The 18,410-nt window shown below is 37.1% G+C and overlaps 1 protein-coding gene across 3 annotated transcripts in view; it reads left to right on the top strand.

The window, feature by feature from the left end:
* The window catches only part of LOC150075430 (uncharacterized), a 112,089-nt gene extending 97,479 nt beyond the window's left edge, over positions 1–14,610 (top strand). For all 3 annotated transcript variants that reach the window (XM_090388356.1, XM_090388355.1, XM_090388354.1), the window contains 3 exons: positions 814–915; positions 8,953–9,013; positions 14,134–14,610. In XM_090388356.1, coding sequence (XP_090244482.1) covers positions 814–915; positions 8,953–9,013; positions 14,134–14,268 — 298 coding nt within the window. In that variant the 3' untranslated portion in view covers positions 14,269–14,610. The remainder of the gene's footprint in view (positions 1–813; positions 916–8,952; positions 9,014–14,133) is intronic.
* The last annotated feature ends 3,800 nt before the right edge of the window (positions 14,611–18,410 follow it).

Here is an 18,410-nt window from a genome sequence, read left to right as displayed (position 1 = left end):
TAGTGAGCAGATGTAGATCTTTCCAATGAAGTTTGGACTTTGTCTGAAATTTAATTATACGTATATTTTATTTTTTATATAATTTGATTATTTTTCAATTTGTTCGTATCAGTCTTTTTTGGTCATGGCAGGTTTTTTCCCTTCCTGTACTTGGGCAAACAGGAGAGGGAGTATATAAGAGTACTGCTAAATTATGTGTAACTGACAGCGGGGTTGCCATTCGTTGGCTGGGACCGTGTTAAGTAATAAATATCAAATATCAATATCCAGAATAGCCCACACATGAAAAACATAGATCTGTGTATTTGCTCGTGAAAAGGTTAATCACCTATTTTAGAAGATTGTGATTTAATTCGAAACGTGTATTTTAGTACAGGTTTTGAATTAAATTTCAGGTATCAGAAAACAAGCCAAACACTTAAAACTGCCAGGGAAAAGACAACTTCAGTTATTGGAACTTTCAGTGCTAGTGTTACGAAAAAGATAGAAGTCAAGTAGGCTTTCTGAACTTGTCTGTTTTGCTTATTAAGTTGTTGATAAAGATATGTATCACATTGTTGATTATAGTAAATTATATGAATTTAAATTGTGATTTCTTATGTGAAATTTAATTATTTGCAAAAACAATTAAAGCTGTATACAATTGTGCCATTAATTTTCATTTTTATGAAGTTATTCTTCATTAACTTTATATATGAAATTGTATGATAATTTTTATCCATACAGTAATTGTTTTTATTTTGTAGAATACCTTTGTTAAACTTTTTTTATCATTATAATTGAAGATTATGTTGATCTTTCATAATATTTCAGGTATCAGAAAACAAGCCAAACACTTAAAACTGCTGGGGAAAAGACAACTTCAGTTCTTGGAACTTTCAGTGCTAGTGTTACGAAAAAGATAGGAGAAGTCAAGTAGGCTTTCTGAACTGTCTGTTTTGTTTTTTAAAGTTGTTGATAAGGATATCTAATTGCTCTTAAGTTGGCATAAATATCAAAAGAGTTTTTGTTCAGGACATAAAATTACTTCACATGTTTGCTTTTCTTTTGTTATTCACAAGATATAAAAGATACATCATGGGAAAAAGGCTAGCTGTGTATCTTTCTACAGACAATTTTAATAAAGCCTATGACTTAAAATCAATTCATTCAGCACACAGAATATTTAATAAATATTTGGTGTGCTAAATAAATATTCAGTTCATTACTAAAATTTTGCTTATACCATGGGTAACATTGTTTGACTAGTTGATATTGTGCCATTAGCATCCTGATAACAAAAACTCGTCATTGTAGTGATAATCTTGATTTCTTAGCTAAACTGCCTAACAAACTGAAACAGTAGTCCCTCCTCACTGCTTCTTGACCTACCCAAGCTTGGCATTCTTTCTTTTTTCGAATTAATACAATAAACACTACATTGTATATAAATAAATGTAATACACTTGCATTTCAAGAATTAAATTACAAATTCTTATAAGAATGACTGTTGAAACAAAGGAAATTATATTAGTCCTTGTTTGTTTATATGTATATTACTTTGTTTCACAACCCATGGGACCCGACAGATACTTTTCCAAAATAACTTGTGCATTAATTGTTGGTTCAGTGCTATGACTGAACCTTCAGAATCTTCCTAAATGTTGTGAAGCTCTTATGATTGCAATACATAGCCTTTATAAAAAAAAAAAAAAAAAAAAAGCATCTTTAGAATTAGTATTTGCAACTGCTGGGATCAACATAATTAGAATTTTTAATACAGTTTGATTCAGAAACAGCATTTATTCATGTTATACATTAAAAAGGGGAAAAAAAAAAAAAAAAATGTCCAAACTCAAAATTTTTAATGTTCCTTTGTGGTTCTTGGTTAGCAAAAAAAATGTAGCAAAGAAATGCCAATTAGGGTTCCAGTTTTCAATCTAACAGTGCTTGCATGGGACCTGACAGATACTTTTCCAAAATAACTTGTGCATTAATTGTTGGTTCAGTGCTAGTAGTAGTAGTGGCATGTGATGCAAGAAAGCAAGTGTATGAGCTTATGCAGCATCAGCCAAAAAAAAAAAAAAAACACACCATTCCCTCCAAATGCCTGTCCAGTTCCTCCTTAAATTTATTCAACCTATCAACTTCCACAGCAACAGATGGAAGTTTGTTCCAGCAGTTAACCACCCGCTGGCTAAAGGCAAATTTCCGCACATCTATTCTACAACCGTCTTTCCTCAATTTGAATTCATGCCCCCTCAGGTTTGTAATCTCAGCAAGTGGAATAATCCCGTCAGAATTCAGCGTGCTCAACCCATTCAAGGCCTTATACACCTCAATCAGATCACCATGCAGGTGCCTAGTCTCCAGCCACTGCAAATTGCAGAACTTAAGAGGATCCCTTCATTCCCCTCACCAATCTTGTTGCCCTTCTCTGTACACGCTCAAGCAAATCTACATCCTTCCTAAAATGAGGCCTCCAGACCTGTACGCAGTACTCAAGACGTGGCCTGACCATTGCCTTATACAGAGGGACAATCACCTCCTTTTCCCTGCTAGCAAAATTCCTATATACAAAGGGTACTAGGAAAGTTTTGCAATATGACGCAAGAATGAATCACAGGAAGCTGCTTGTTGCTGCATGTTGAGACATGTTCATACGTGCATAGTAGCCGCCGCGCCAAGTCGATGGGCTCAGTTATTCATTGGTAGTGAGAGTGTAAAGTGCTTGCGATGGCATCCTGGTCACGAAATGAGATAAGGACAGTTTTGCGGTATAATTTCGTGCGTGGTTTAACCATAGACCAGTGCTTAGAAGAAATGACTCTTGCACTAGATGATGATTGTCCACATCGTACAACGATATTCAGGTGGTATAGAGAATTCCAAAGGGGAAATTTCACTCTGGAGGATTCGGAGAGGCCGGGAAGGCCACGAACGTCGGTTACGGAGGAAAACGTTACTGCTGTGAGGAAAATGCTTGACGAAAACAGGCGAGTGACCTACCAACAGATAGAGGATACTTTGGGCCTAAATGCACCAGCAATTTGTTCGATTCTGCAAGATCATTTGCACGTGAAGAAACTTTGTTCTCTCTGGGTGCCGCATCAGCTGACTGAAGAGCAGATGACACGACGTGTGACTTGGTGCCGGGAGATGTTAAAAAAGTTTGATAAGGGACAATCTCGGTATGTGAACAACATCGTGACAGGTGACGAGACTTGGCTGTACTATTATGATCTGCCGACCAAGGCTCAAAACAAAGTTTGGGTCTTTGGTGATGACGACACACCCGTAATTGTCAGAAAATCCCGATCTGTAAAGAAGAAAATGATAGCTGTATTTTTCAAATCGAGTGGAATTGTGGAACGTGTCATTTTGGACACGCAGAAGACAGTCACAGCTAAGTGGTATACTGAACAATGCCTGCCTAAAGTCATTGGATCTATGAAGAACCTGCGGCCAAAGTCAAGAATGGACACCTGGTACCTCCATGACGATAATGCTCCAGCTCACCGCGCCAAAGCCTGCACAGAATATTTGACCACGACAGGACTGAAACTTCTCGAGCACCCTCCCTACAGTCCAGACCTTGCTCCCTGCGACTTTGCACTGTTCCCGCATGTGAAAATGAAGCTAAAAGGGAGGCGGTTTTCCAGTGATGAGGACCTTCTACGGGCTTGGGACAACGAGTGTGCTTTACTCCCTAGTGAAACTTGGCAGAACTGGTTTAAAGATTGGTTTCGGAGGATGGAGAGGTGTATTGAATGCAGAGGAAATTACTTTGAAAAAATTAAATAAACAAAGCTGTATTGCAAAACTTTCCTAGTACCCTTTGTATCATTGACAAAAGCCCATGACCTGCCCTGGCATCCTGTCTGCATTGCTCAGAAAACTTCATATCTGACTGCACAATTACTCCCAGGTCTTTTTCATTTTCTACCACCTTTAGGGTAGTACCACACAGTTGGTATGTTTCTCTGGGATTACTTCTACCCATGTGCAATGGGTAGAAGTAACTAATGGCTGAATCTTCAGGATCTTCCTAAATGTAGTGAAGCTTTTGTTTTGGAAGTTAGTAATTATTATTTATTTGGAATTACATATGCAAAAAACCTGTTGGGTGCCATGCAACTACTATTTTTGCCTTCAGCTTCAACTTGCTAGTCTTGGTTTTGGTGTGTTGTGAACAATATGTTACTGAAACCAAAACTAGCACGACATGTCTTCTCTGGCAATTTGTTCCTCTTTGTTTTAGGTTTAATTATTGTTTTTGTCTTATTTATTTTTATTAATCTGTTTGAATTTTTGCACTCCTAGTTTTCTGAACTGGAAACTGTAAGTTACTACTACTTTCATATTTATATTTTGACTACCTTTTTTATTTTCAGCAGAACTAATAAAAGTTTTGTTGCACCAAAAATAACATGTAAAAAAAAAAAAAAAAAGCAAATTTTTAAATAAAACATCACATTTAATAAATTTTTAGTAAAAGACCAAGCATAGATGTACTTCAGAAATAATGAAAAGTAAATAAATAAAAGTTTTCCAGAAATTCAAAGTTGGGCATCTGTTTGATGCTTTGCAATTATGTTCATTGCACAGATATTACACGTATATTACAAATAAGGATGCAAATGCCATTAAAGTAGAAAGTGTTGCCATTATAAAAATGTATTGATGCAAAAAGAAAGCTTAATGGTAAGTGAAGGCTAGCTTCACTGTTGAAAGAGATGCAACAGAATTGAGCAATTAAGCATCAGTAGGGGAAAGTTATCAGTTGATACACTCAGTGCAATGTTTATAGTTGAACTGTGTGGTTATAAAAAGGTTTATTAGCTAAACATATGTCAGTGAGAATCCAAAAAATAGCATTGATTACTATAAAAGTATCTTTGGAGTTTACTTGTCTGACAGGTTTCCAGTGAAAAACCAGTCTTGTGCGCTCTCTCTCTCTCCCCTAACAAAATCAGTCACCATGCAGTCATCTGATATTTGGTGGGGGGAGGAACTAATGCCAAAGGCAATTTGAGGATGTGGTTACAATACTAGGGAGAATACTCCTTCATATTCCTTGGTTAAGGATTAAGTAGCAGAATTTAAACAAGGAGGGAAAGCCTGGAAGATGACCCACACTGTGGAAGACCTGCAATGTCCATCACTCCAGGAGTTGACAGTGTGCATGATCAGGTGATGAGTGATTGACAAATGACAGATCGGCACATTTCCAGCATCTTGGGCATCTCATATAAATGTATGTACCATATAATAACAGAAGTTCTCGTGAAAAAGGTATCACATGATACCTTTTTCATGAGATATCAGCATGATGGGTCCCAAAGTTATTGGCAGCAGATTAAAAATGCACAAGAGGTGTCAAGTGAAGCCAACGTTTGCATCATTTTCAAGCATTTCTAGCAAATTTCCTTACAAGGTTTGGGAGCATGGATGAGATGTGGGTCCATCACTTCATAAAAAATGATGGACTCACATCTGCTGGCAAAGTGATAGAATCACTTTGCCAGCAGAAAAAAGTGTTTTGGGATGCTGATGGAGTGTTGCTAGTGGATTATCTTCAGAAAGGTCAAACAGTCACGGAGATGTTATGCAAACTTTGTAAGTTGTTTTTGAAAACAACTTAGAAGTGAAATTTGATGTTTTCAGAAGTGAAAACATCAAAGACAAATGCCGAGGGAAAACTCAACAAAGGAGTCTTGTTCCATCAACACAACACGTGCTCACAAATCTGTCATTTTCACTGCATGAATGCAGCTTTGAAATCTTAGACCATTCCCATAATTCATCAGACTTCCCCTATTTCCTAATTTAAAAAAATATCTGGTTGGCATCCATTTTTCCCCACTGACAGTGACATCATTGCAGTAGATGCATTCCTGGAGGGCCAAGAGAAAACTTTCTTTCAATGCATTGCAGCATCAGTGGCAAAAGTGTATGGACTCCAGAGGGAACTACATAGAAAAGTAAAAGTAACATATTACCAGACTCCTCACATAAACCCTTCATACTCAGGCCATGAAGTTTTCAAATGTCTCCTTGTCTGTGTGTACACTTATCAACAGTTCAAGATTTTTATGAAATGTTTTAGTATGATTAATTACTCAAATTGCTAATAATAAATGTAATTTAAAAAATCTGTTTTTTATAAAAAATTTCCTGTATTTATCAAATACCATACGCCTACAGGCAAAATATATGGTCCATTTTTTTTAAACAAAAGTTTAGGTAGTGTCATTCTTTTATAGAATAATGTAATAACAGCCAGTGCTGATAAGTAATCATACTGTACACTGTTACTTCACGTCAGTATCAGTTCTTTGGGGAAGATCAAAATATAATGTTTGAATTGTATATCCAATATACATGGTAGGAATGAATGCTGATTCCGAAAACAGTTTTTTTCTCGTGGATTTCAGATTAATAGTTGCCCTCTGACCACTGATACTTTATGCAGTACTAATTTTTTCTTCTTCCTACCCAAATCTTTGCTAAAACTTTCATCTTTGTTGTACTAACTTTTTTGCTATCACACAGTTTCTTGTTTCTTTTATGAGTTGCAGTTTAATTTACAATAAAAGGATGCTTTGTGGTTATTGGGTTTTAGGTGGATCAGTAACTTTAGACCATATTGCACCATAGTGTATTATGTCTGACAAGTGTGTTTGTTCACAGGCCAATTTGCATGATATTTGGGCTGAAAGTCAGAATAACTCATGGTGGGGGGGTTATTATTGAATAACACCATGCATCAAAAATTGCCATTAGTCTATGAATTCAGAATGGCAGTGTTGCTGTGTGAATACCAAGAGATTAAAAGCAAAATTTTTAGAATATATTTCTTGATTATCTGCAATAGAAATATTAACAAAATCAGAAGATTAACAAAATCAGAAGAGTGTTTAATAGACAGTATGAAAAATAAGCTTTGAAATTCCAGGTTGCTTTGCAATTTGTGTGATTTTTGGGTATGTTCCCAATATGACATTTGGGTATGTTTTATGTGATTTTTGGGTGTTATTTCAATAGAATGCAATTATCCACGATATAACAAATCAAATGTATTTGTGAACAACTGAATATTAATAGGCTAGTAGTGATTTCTGATGTTTGGAATTATTTCAAAATTCTTGCTTTCATGTTACCCCATCACCTCCTCCTTGTACACTGATGAGCCAAAACAGCTCGTACCCAGTGAGGCATGGACACGACATGATTTCTAATGCCTTGTGGTATCTGGTAGCAAAACGTAACCAGCAGATCCTTTAATTCCTGTAATGTCTGTGGTTGAGACACTGCAAATTGGAGTTGCTGTTCCAACACAAACCACAGATGCTTGATGGGATTGATGTCTGGGGAATTTGGAAGCTAGGGCAATACCTAGAAGTCTTCCTCATGTTCTGCGAACCAGTCTTGAACAATCTGGGCAGTGTAGCATGGCGCATTATCCTGCTGAAAGACGGCACCTCCAGAGGGGAAGACTGTTGCCATGAAAGGGTGTACCTAGTCAGCATTGATGTTTAGGTAGGTAGTAGACGTCAGAGTGCCCAGCACATGGATGACGGGTCCCAGGGTATCCTAGCAGAACATTGTCTAAAGCATGACACTGCCGCCACTGGCTTGTTTTCGTCTCACGGTGCATCCAGGCACCATCACTTCCCCAGGTAAATGACGCACACATACCCAGCCGTCCACATAGTGCAACAGGAAACGTGATTCATCGGACCAGACAACTTTCTTCTAATCACTCAAAGTCCAGTTTCGATGCTTGCGTGCCCATTGTAGGTGCTGTCACTGGTGAACCATGGTTAGCATGGTTTGTTTGTTATTTGGCTTTTAGGAGCATTAGCAACTAAGGCCATATTGCTCCGGAGATATGCAATGGTCATTCCCTGACCTTTCCGCATCCTCCATATTTGGTGGTCACGGGCTTGAACCCCAGTCTAATCAAGAAGCGTGTGCTATGCATTGCTGCTCCTGGCTACAGAGGCGCCAGTTAGCATGGGCACTTTGAGCGGCCTGCTTGCTACACAGCCCTATTTTCAGCAGGATTCTATGTACTGTGTGTTGTGACACATTACTCCCATCACCAGCATTCCAATTACCGGCTAGTTGCACCACAGTTGCCACGTATCATCCAGGAGAGCCTTTGCTCACCTTGAGCATCGATGAGCCATAGTCATCCAGCACCTCACCGGCGGTTCGTGGGTTTTCCCTCCTCAGACCACTTTCGGTAGATACTAATGACCGCTGACCACGAGCACCCCACCTGTCATGCCATTTCGGATATGTTCTGACCCAGTCGTTTGGCTTTTGTCAAACTTGCTTAAGTCCACTGCCTGTCACATCTGAAGAACAAGAGTAACACTGATTAATGGAGCTCAGTATCAGGTGTTTTTTATACCATGTCTTGACCCACACACGTGCCGTAGTTCACCTGCAGTTGCTTCGATTTGCATAACGACTCACTGGTCATAATGTTTTGGCTCATCGGTGTATGTACTATTCCCATCTTTTATATTTATTACTTGTCTTCTCACCTAGCTTGCTATTTCCCTGATGATTATATAAAAGGTGTGCCCACTTTGAATCTGACTGCAGTTCTTAGTTTGTGTATTTATGACCTATTATTACGATCCTTTGTGGGCTTTCTTGGGAGCCTATTTTCACTTGTTGAGTTAACCTCAAGCAATGGCTGTTAGTGCAGGCTGGTTGTTGGAATTTGCATTGTACCTTTTAAGTAATTTTTTGTTAATATTTTGTGAATAAAATCTTATTCTTGTATTACAACGCTTTAACCAACGTAGTTCAAACATCTGCAATTTTTTATTTAAGTGCTTGGTGTAGTGTGATAGAACAGAAATTGAAATTCTTCATTAGAGGATATCTTAAATGACATGTAATTTAAAACGAAAAAAAACAAAATATCCTAATTTATTATTTTTGCTCTTTCAGGAATTCTACTGCTTTTAAATCATTTGAAGAAAGAGTAGGAAGTGCATATAGCAATATGAAGGTATTCTTTGCTTTTTATAATATTAATTGATACAATATTATTTAATAAACAATGGATTTAAATAGGAGCTTGTTTTATTTTATAATAATTATGAGGACAAATTACAAGTTGAGGCATCACTGTACATAGAACCTATCAATTCTCTTCTATTGTCTGAATGAAGTAGTGTATTAGGTACTCTGAATATAATGAATTTTACCTAGGCAACTTTGTGGGGATAGGAATTATGTTCCTCTCCATGCCCTTGTTTAAAAATCAGAACAATGATAATCATATTTGCGATTATCACAACACTATTTTTAAATACCTTGGAGATGCAAAAAAGAAATCAGTGATAATTTCAAAAATATTTCATATTAATGGTTCTGGGTAACATTCATTATATTCAGAGTGCCTAATATACACTGAGTGATCACTGAATTATGACCACCTACCTAATACTTCATAGGTCCTTCTTTTGCCCTCAATACAGCAGCTATCGACGTGGTATTGATTCAACAAGATGTCGGAAGTGTTTGGGAGCTATGGCCAACCAAGCTGTGTGCGATCAGCAATGCAGGTATGGAGGCGATTGGTGTATCCAGACACCTGATATGCCTTTCCATATTGACCCACAAGTGCGCTGGGATTGATATCGGTGGAGTTCGGAGGCCAGTCGATATTCTGGAAGTCAGAACTGTGTTCCTCAAACCATTCCTGCACAACAAGAGCCTGATGGCTCGGCGCGTTGTCTTGGAAGACACCATCGCCATTCGGGAAAAAGTGTAACATAGCAGGGTGTACACAGTCAGCAAGCAGTTGACAATAGCGGAGACCATTGATGCATTGTTCCACATGCACCAGGGGTACAAGTTCCTGCCAGAGAAACGTGCCCCACTCCATACAACCGCCTCCACCGGTCTGCACTTTTGATACCATGCATGATGGATCAAGAGCCTCGCACGACCATCCACAGTGTGGAGTAAATAACGTGATTCATCCGACCAGCACACCTTCCAGTCTTCTAATGTCCAACTTGCATGCTCTTTGCACCAGGCGAGTCTTTTACGCTGATGAACCTTGGTTAGGAGAGGATGCTGTAGGGATCATCTACTGGTGTAGCCCATGCGTTCGACACATGGTCATGCCAGATATTGTTCTGGGTTGGCCCATGTTGTATTGGGTAGTCAACTCTTCAACAGTGCTATGTCTGTTTGAGTCGTCGTACCTGGCGCTTACCTCTAACATCAACTTTTCACTGACTTTTGCAATTTTGCCGTCGGGTCATTGTTTGACCATTTTGACGCCAGTCCTGGTACACTTTAAATATGGTGGCTCTCAAACACCCCAGCAGTTCAGCCTTTTTGGGAATTGAGGCACCAGCTCGTCGAGCACCCACAATCTGCCCTGTATCAAAGTCCAATAAATCCTTCCTTTTACCCATCACGCTCGGAATTTTACTACCTACTGAACCACTGCCACTTTATCTATGCTATGTAGGTCGACTAACTCCACACTCTTGTATGTCACGTAGTCAACAGGTCGCATTCAGTTTTCATAGGGGTGGTCATAATTCAGTGATACTCCATATATATAGTATTTCACTTAAATAATGGGAGAGAATTTGCATATATAATTATCAAATGGGCTTTTTTACCAATACAGTCATTCTAGCAAAAGATAAAAGCTAGGAAAGGCCTAGAATTTTCCATATCAAAGAAGTAAAAGTCTGAAACAAAGTGTAATGTATTTATTTCTGCAATTCTGCCCAGACACGATAGGAGAGAGTATATGATGAGAGCCCTGTCGATCAATTCGGCCCTGGAAAGATTGTGCAAGGCTCAAGGGGTAGAATTTTTTTCAGCCTGGTCTCTACTTGTTAACAGGAGAGACTGCTTCTACAGGGATGGGGTACACTTAAATAGAAAGGGTGCAAAAATGTTTGCTGATGCTATCGAGGCAGTGTTAGGTGGGTCGGAAAACTGCTAGATGGGGGGGGGATACCAGGACTAATAGATTAACAGTAGCCACTGGCAGAGGTGAAAGTGATTCTTGCACTGCTTCTATTGGAATGAGCAGCAGCTTGGAAAATAAGATGCAGGATATTTCAGAGACTGCTGGGAGCCATTGGGATACAAGTAAACACATGGGTTGTGTTAGGGTAGCTAAGAAAAAGAACAGGTGCATGTTTGCTTGCGTATACACCAATGCTAGGAGTTTGGTAAATGAATTTGAGGTATTGCTCAAAGCATCAAAGGCGGATATTGTTGGGATATCAGAGACATGGTGTCACACAGATATAAGTAATGCAGAACTGGAATTTGGGGAGTACGTCTACACAAAAGATAGACAGGAAAGGAAGGTGGGGGGGGGGTTATGCTATTAGTTAAGAAACACACAAAATCCAAGGAAGTGAAGCCAGTCGACATCGCTGGACAAGCGCAGTGTCGAGTCACTTTGGTGTGACATAAGCATTGGGAGATCAAAATTGAGAGTAGGAGGGTGCTATAGGCCTAATGACTCTGATGAGTATAATAAGAAACTGTACGGGGAAATAGAGTGGGCCAGTAAATCAGAGAGTCTTATAATGGGGGATTTTAATTTCCCAGTTATTGACTGGAATTTGTGGGTTGGTCACTCACACACTAGCAAGGCTTTTGTGGATTTACTGGATGATGATTTTTTTTTTTTTTTTTAAATCAGCATGTTCGGGAGGCAACTAGAGGGAGCAACACTCTTGATTTGATTATCAGTAGTGATTCTTCATGCGTTAAGAATCTGCAGATACAGGAACCACTAGGTGGCAGTGATCACAGTGTGCTGAAGTGGGATTTACTCAAGGAGGTAACTACCATCAGGGGTAAAGAGAAGGGTTATTACTTTCGTAAAGGCGACTACGATGGTCTGAGACAGTATTTAAATTCTATACAGTGGGACCAACTGATGATGTTACCAACAGCAAACGCAAAATGGAAAGCATTCAAAGAACTTATCTTGGAAGCTACTGGGCTTTACATACCAACTAAGGAATATTGTTCAAGGTTTAGGCCTAAATGGATGTCAGATGAACTAATGAGACATGTGGCAGAGAAGAAAAATGCATGGGATACATATAAATTAACATGTGACACAGAAGGCTATGATAGGTATAAGTTGATCTGTAACCAATTTACAAAGGAGGGTAGGCAGGCGAAGGCAGATTATGAGAAATCTTTGGCAAGGGATGCAAAGAAAAAGCAAGGAGTTCTTTACTTATGTAAACTCTAGAAGGAAGGGGATGAATCAGATTGGTCCACTTGATATCGATGGTTCAACTGTTCATGATCCTGCTCAGGTAGCTAACAAACTAAATGAATATTTTGCATCGACATTCACACATGAGGAGTTATTCAGGAAGGGGAATGCCATAGATGAAGTAAACACTGGCAGTGAGCTAGATGATCTTGTAATAATTGAGAGTAAATTGGAGGAGAAATTATTGAAGATAAATACAAGAAAGGCACCTGGGGTGGATGGGATCTATCCAGTTATATTAAAGGAGGCAGCAAAGGAAGTAAGCAATCAGTTAGCCATAATTATGAGAGCTTCCTTGGACTCAGGGGAGGTACCCACAGACTGGAGATGTGCAAATGTAACCCCAATTCACAAAGGAGGATCAAAGGCTGATACAAGTAATTATAGACCTGTGAGTTTAACTTCTGTTCCAGAAAAATTAATGGAAGCAGTGCAGGATCATCTTGACAAGAATTTAATTATAGCTCAGACACAGTATGGTTTTGTTAAGGGAAGGTCTTGCCTGACCAATTTGATTGGATACTATGATGCAGTCATAAAAGAACTGGATGCAGGGAATAACTTTGATATTATATATTTGGATCTTAGAAAGGCTTTTGATACCGTTGCACATGGAAGACTGCTGCTCAAATTGGAGCAGTGTGGCATTGGTGGCAAATTGTTGCTATGGATAAAGGGATGGTTGAGTGGCAGAAGACAGAGTGGTAATTAATGGACACTGCTCATCGTGGACTAATATTATTAGTGGAGTCCCTCAGGGTTCAGTGTTGGGTCCATTGTTGTTTTCTGTATTTATAAATAATATTGATGATGGTATATCAAGCTTAATGTCCAAGTTTGCAGACGATACAATGGTTGGCAGGGTTGTTAAGGACGCTACTGATGCTATGCTGCTGCAACAGGATCTGGAAAGGTTGAGCAGATGGGTTGAGAGGTGGCAAATGAAGTTTAACATTGACAAATGTAAAGTACTACATATGGGAAACAGCAACCCCAGAGCAACGTATCAACTCTGTGGTACTACACTGACAGTGGTAGAGAATGAAAAGGACCTGGGGGTAATTGTGCAAGCAGATATGAAGTTCTCTGAGTAGTGCAGATGGGCTGCAAGAGTAACTCATGGTGTGTTATCAATGATATACAGGAATTTTTCTAGCAGGGATAGGGAGGTGATTATTCCCTTGTATAAAGCAATGATCAGGCTGCACCTGGAGTACTGTATATAGGTCTGGAGGCCTCATTTCAAGAAGGATGTAGAGCTGCTGGAAAGAGTTCAGAGAAGGGCAACACGATTAGTGAACGGAACGAAGGGTTGCTCTTATGAAGAAAGGCTTAGGTTTTGCAAATTACAGTGTCTGGAGACTAGGCATCGGTGAGGTGATCTGATAGAGGTGTACAAAGCCTTGAATGGTTTGAGCATGCTCAATGCTGATGGGATACTGCCTCTTGCTCAGAATAATCACCTGAGAGGGCATAAATTCAAATTGAGGAAAGACAGATGTAGGATAGATGTGCGGAAATTTGCCTTTAGCCAGCGGGTAGTTGGTTGGTGGAACAGACTTCCATCCCTGTTGTGGAAGTTGGTAGCCTAAATAAATTTAAGGCTCAGCTGGACAGGTATTTCGAATGAACGGAGGGGTGAAGTGGAAGGGTTTTTTTTTTTTTTGGTTTTTTTTTTCTGGCTGATGCTGCATAAGCTTGCTTTCTTGCATCATATGCGTCTAATGCTAATTTCTGGCTTTTACCATTAGAATTTACCAATTTCTGGCTTTTACAGTAACATATTATATGTTACAATATGACAAAAAGAAATATGAAAACTTCTTTTTATTTGTCCTAACCTCTAGACAAGAATGTCAGCTTCTCGCAGTAGCAGTGCCTACAGCTTTGAAGAAGCGCTAAACATGGCCGAAGGCAGATCATCAAGAATTTCCACTCCTGCAACAAGTCCTACCATAGCGGAGAAAATGCCACTTTCGTAAATACGTTAATTTTTCTTTAAGGACATGAGTGATGAAGCTTTTTGTTCTCCTTATGTATATAGCAGTAGTCCTGAATATGAGGATGTATACTTTTAGGCTCAGTGATTCTTTCAAGTTGTATGTAGTATGTGAAAAGACTCATTGGGCTAACTCAGTAATGGCATATCTGTTTGTGATATATTGCTATCTATGTGAATTTCTTTTTTGAAAATTAACATAGATCTTTTCAGAATGAAGCATATGAGATTCTAATACAGATAAGTATTCATGATTTCATGCAAATTTAAGTCAGTGTTTCTGTGAATTAAATTTTAGATTAAAAAAGGAAGCCGGCACATTATACATAGCAATGATAACTTGTTTTTATTAAAATTCCGCTCTGCGAATGATTCTGCATTCAGCGTACAGTAACACCAATATATATGATACAGCACTTCTGTTCTATGATACATTTAGGCAAAGCTTGCATATATTCTTCTGAGGTTCTAATGGATGGTTGTTGGAATTTTGAATATTATAAAAGTTGTAACGTCTCTGTTCTGTTATTTAACATGTGCAGAAATATGCTTATATAATATGCAATATTTAAAAATTATTAATAAGAATTGTATTTATACACTTTGTTATTGTTGCAGTTTAAAATTTCTTAAAAAGTATTGTACCAGCTTTTCATTTGCATTATTTCCTTCCATAACCAAATTTAAGTTTGGAACTATATTTCAAATGCATTTATAACAATAGTATATTCAAGGACAGAAATTATATTCTAATTATGATTTATCTCTGGAAATGGAGCATAGGTTATGCGATTTGCAAGTAAGAATTTAGTATGTTCTCCTTAAAATAGTGAAAACAAAGATTAAAGGTTTATGTTAAAACTGTCTTGTTTAGCATTTGAAACGTTTAATAAATACATTAAATGATGTTTCAAATGCTAATCTAAATTAATATAAGTTGATGAATACAAGGTCCCATCACCTAATATAAATAACAGTCTTTCATTTTGAATAACACCGCATGATGCTTAAGTACATAAGTGTGCTGAGTGAAAGGCATGATGTTGGGATTTAACAATTAGAATTAGATTAAATTTATTAAAACACTAACTCTACTATGTTTTAAAGAATGGATTACTGTTTTAATTATGAGTATGAATTTTATTTCTTCATGTTATCTTAAGTGGAAAATACCTAGTTTCATAGAGTTCGAGAGCTAAAAAGATGGTTTCCAGTGTGCATTTTTTTTTTTTTCATACGGATGGTGCGTATAGTTCTGAAAAAGTGATTACATTTTGTATAACAGAAATGGAGAATAAAATCGTGTACTTTTGTCAAAGTTGGCAAAAATACTTGATTTTTGTTTCTGAGAGAAGAAAAAAATCATAAAATATTACAGGTTAATTTTTTTTGTATTGTTTCATTACTGCTCTTATTGGAAGTGGAGTCCGTGTAATTTGTATTTAATTTGTACAGGAATTGACTTGTAGCAATATTTGAAATGTCATAAAGTCACGGTACATAATTCTGTGCAATTCTCACTCCATGGTTTTTAAAAATTTTTCATGCATGTTGATCTAGTTTTCAATGAATTATATAATCCAAGAAGAGTGGATTCAATTTTGCTGTCTATCTCTGTAAAACTATATCTTGTTTCCCTCTGATTTAGATAAATTCTGCTAAATAATAATTGCTTATATTAAGTATTTATTGTGTTAATGTTAATTACTTTTGGTTGCATAAATATTTTCATCCAGACGTTTGCAAAAAAATGTGTGCAGTGTCAAAGTCTAGGTTTCATTAAATAAATTGTCCAAGAAATAAAACAATAACGGCAAGTAATCCTTTAGACAAAAGGGGTAGTTAGACAAAAAATTCCATTCAGTAAATTGTAGTGCCAGTTCTGATTAATAAATAAAACTCTAAACTTTGTCCAGATAACCTTAAGTGTCAAATGAGTAAGTAGTTTGCTCAGTGTTGCTTTAGGAAATCTGGTGCACTGCAAGACCAATAGCTGTATCATAATGGATTTTTACTAAATTTTTCCATCAATTGGTGAATATTGTTGCAGTTCTTAAACGTTTGGGTGTGTAAGAGATGTATACACTATTGTAACATCTCTTATTTACAGCATTCACTCCCCCCCCCCATTGTTATGTATGGCAGGAATTATGCTCTGTGTAATAAATAGCATTGCTAGTGATTTCTTTTAATAATAATTAGATTATGTTCTGTGTGTCAAATTAATCTTGAAAAATTGTTTATGTAGTGTAATGTTGCCCACCATCATAATGAATGCACTAGAATATAATCAGATGCATTAATATTAGCTTGGCTGGAACATTAAAAGAAAATTTCAGTTTTTTTTTTTTTAACTCTGCTGCTAAGATTACTGTTTATTGACTTTCTTACAGCACCAACTAAAATGTTAGTTTAAAGCAGCACATCCCAAACTTGTCATTTATTTTCTTTAAATGAAATAGGTATATTCTGCACATCTTTCCTCCATTTATAAATAGTGTGTGTGTGTGTACTTTATTTATTTATATTTTAATGGTGATCTCATATGCTAAAAGTTACTGGAACCTATAGTATCAATATTTTAAATGGGTTCAAGGGCCGGGAAGCCAGAATAAACTTGCTGACATTAGTCTTGAATTTCTGTAGGTTGTAATTTTTGGGAAATATGTGGAAAGGAAAGTTGTTCCAGAGAATATAAATAGGGAAAATACAAAGAAGAATAATTACAGTTAAACCCCTTTATGCATTGCTCTTTGTGCACTGCAGTTTGTGACAGTATACTGAGGGTTGCAATAATCAAAATTCATTTTTTAAAAATAACTTTAAACTTATAAAATTTATTTAATTATACACATTTATAGGTGTTATACTCATTACACTGTGTAGCATTATAGCTATTTCTGGTATCTCTAAATTTTAGGAACATGGGTTATTAATGGCAAATTATGAATCAGTGCTATTAAAATGATATATACTTAATAATAATTTAATTTATACAAATAACCTGAATATAATGTTTGAAAAAAAAAATGTCAATTACAAAATAAGAACATAGAATAATATTTGATACAATAGCACTTTACTTGTAAGTCACCTTCATTCCATTGTAAATTATTTCTTAATCTCTGAGCTTTCTTGCTGACTTTAGAAATCACAGCATCCAGAACTACATGATACATTATGTTCTTGTCACTGTTCTGTTCAAAATACTCCCACCAGACATATTTGAGCTTCCTTAGCAGTAGTTTTTTCACAGAATTCAGGGTCCTCATTTTCATTACCACTTTTGATAGTAAGTACATCCTCCAGTATTAGTTGTAAAACTCCCTCTATGGTCATTTCTGCAAAAACTGGTTCTTCAATTTTGATAATTTCCACCACAGTCAACAGTCTATCTGTTGCAGTTGGTGGAAGATTGTCCATTCTGCTTTGCATTGTCATCTTTGCTTTTTACCTGATGTACACTTGCCAGTAGCCCAGTATGTGCAGACAAGTTTCTGACAGAACTTCATCCCAAGCAGTTTTATTAAATACAGTACATACTTTAAGTACAATGCAGTTGAGTTATTGTTATTTTATTTTGCAATCTTCCTTACTTGTTGTTGATAGTGCCTTAAAACTTTTGATGACTCCAGTATCCAGAGGTTGTAGAATGCTGGTACTATTTGGTGGCAAGTACCCAAACTAAGATTTGCAACTAATAACAAAATTTTTCACTGTTTCCTTCAAGTCTTTCAGCTACTTATATTCTGTTGTGATCCACATCTTTATATTTGGTTTGTAATTGAAGTAAATGGGTGGATTGAAATTCACAAAACAGCATGGTTTAGCAGATTTTCCAATCACCATTACAGCTCATTTGTCACTCCCATCTGAAATGGAGCAAAATATAAGTGATTCTGGCTTTTCTTTCTTGCAGCCTCTTAACTTGTCCTTTTGAGATGGTCCTGTTAAGCTGCATTCTGTAGAACAGCAGTCTTGTCCATGTTATAGATATCTTTACAATCATATTCACTGATGATTTTTGAAAGCTGGCTGCCTCACTAAATGCCACCAATACAGTATTGACTGATGCATTTATCCCACAAGATGGAAAAATGGTTGGCAGTATTCTGCTGAGAAGCT

Source organism: Mastigoproctus giganteus, chromosome 14, assembly GCF_048544385.1.
Source record: "Mastigoproctus giganteus isolate SK-2022 chromosome 14, ASM4854438v1, whole genome shotgun sequence".
In the NCBI taxonomy this organism is placed as follows: domain Eukaryota; kingdom Metazoa; phylum Arthropoda; class Arachnida; order Uropygi; family Thelyphonidae; genus Mastigoproctus; species Mastigoproctus giganteus.
This window is presented reverse-complemented; position numbering and strand designations above follow the sequence as displayed.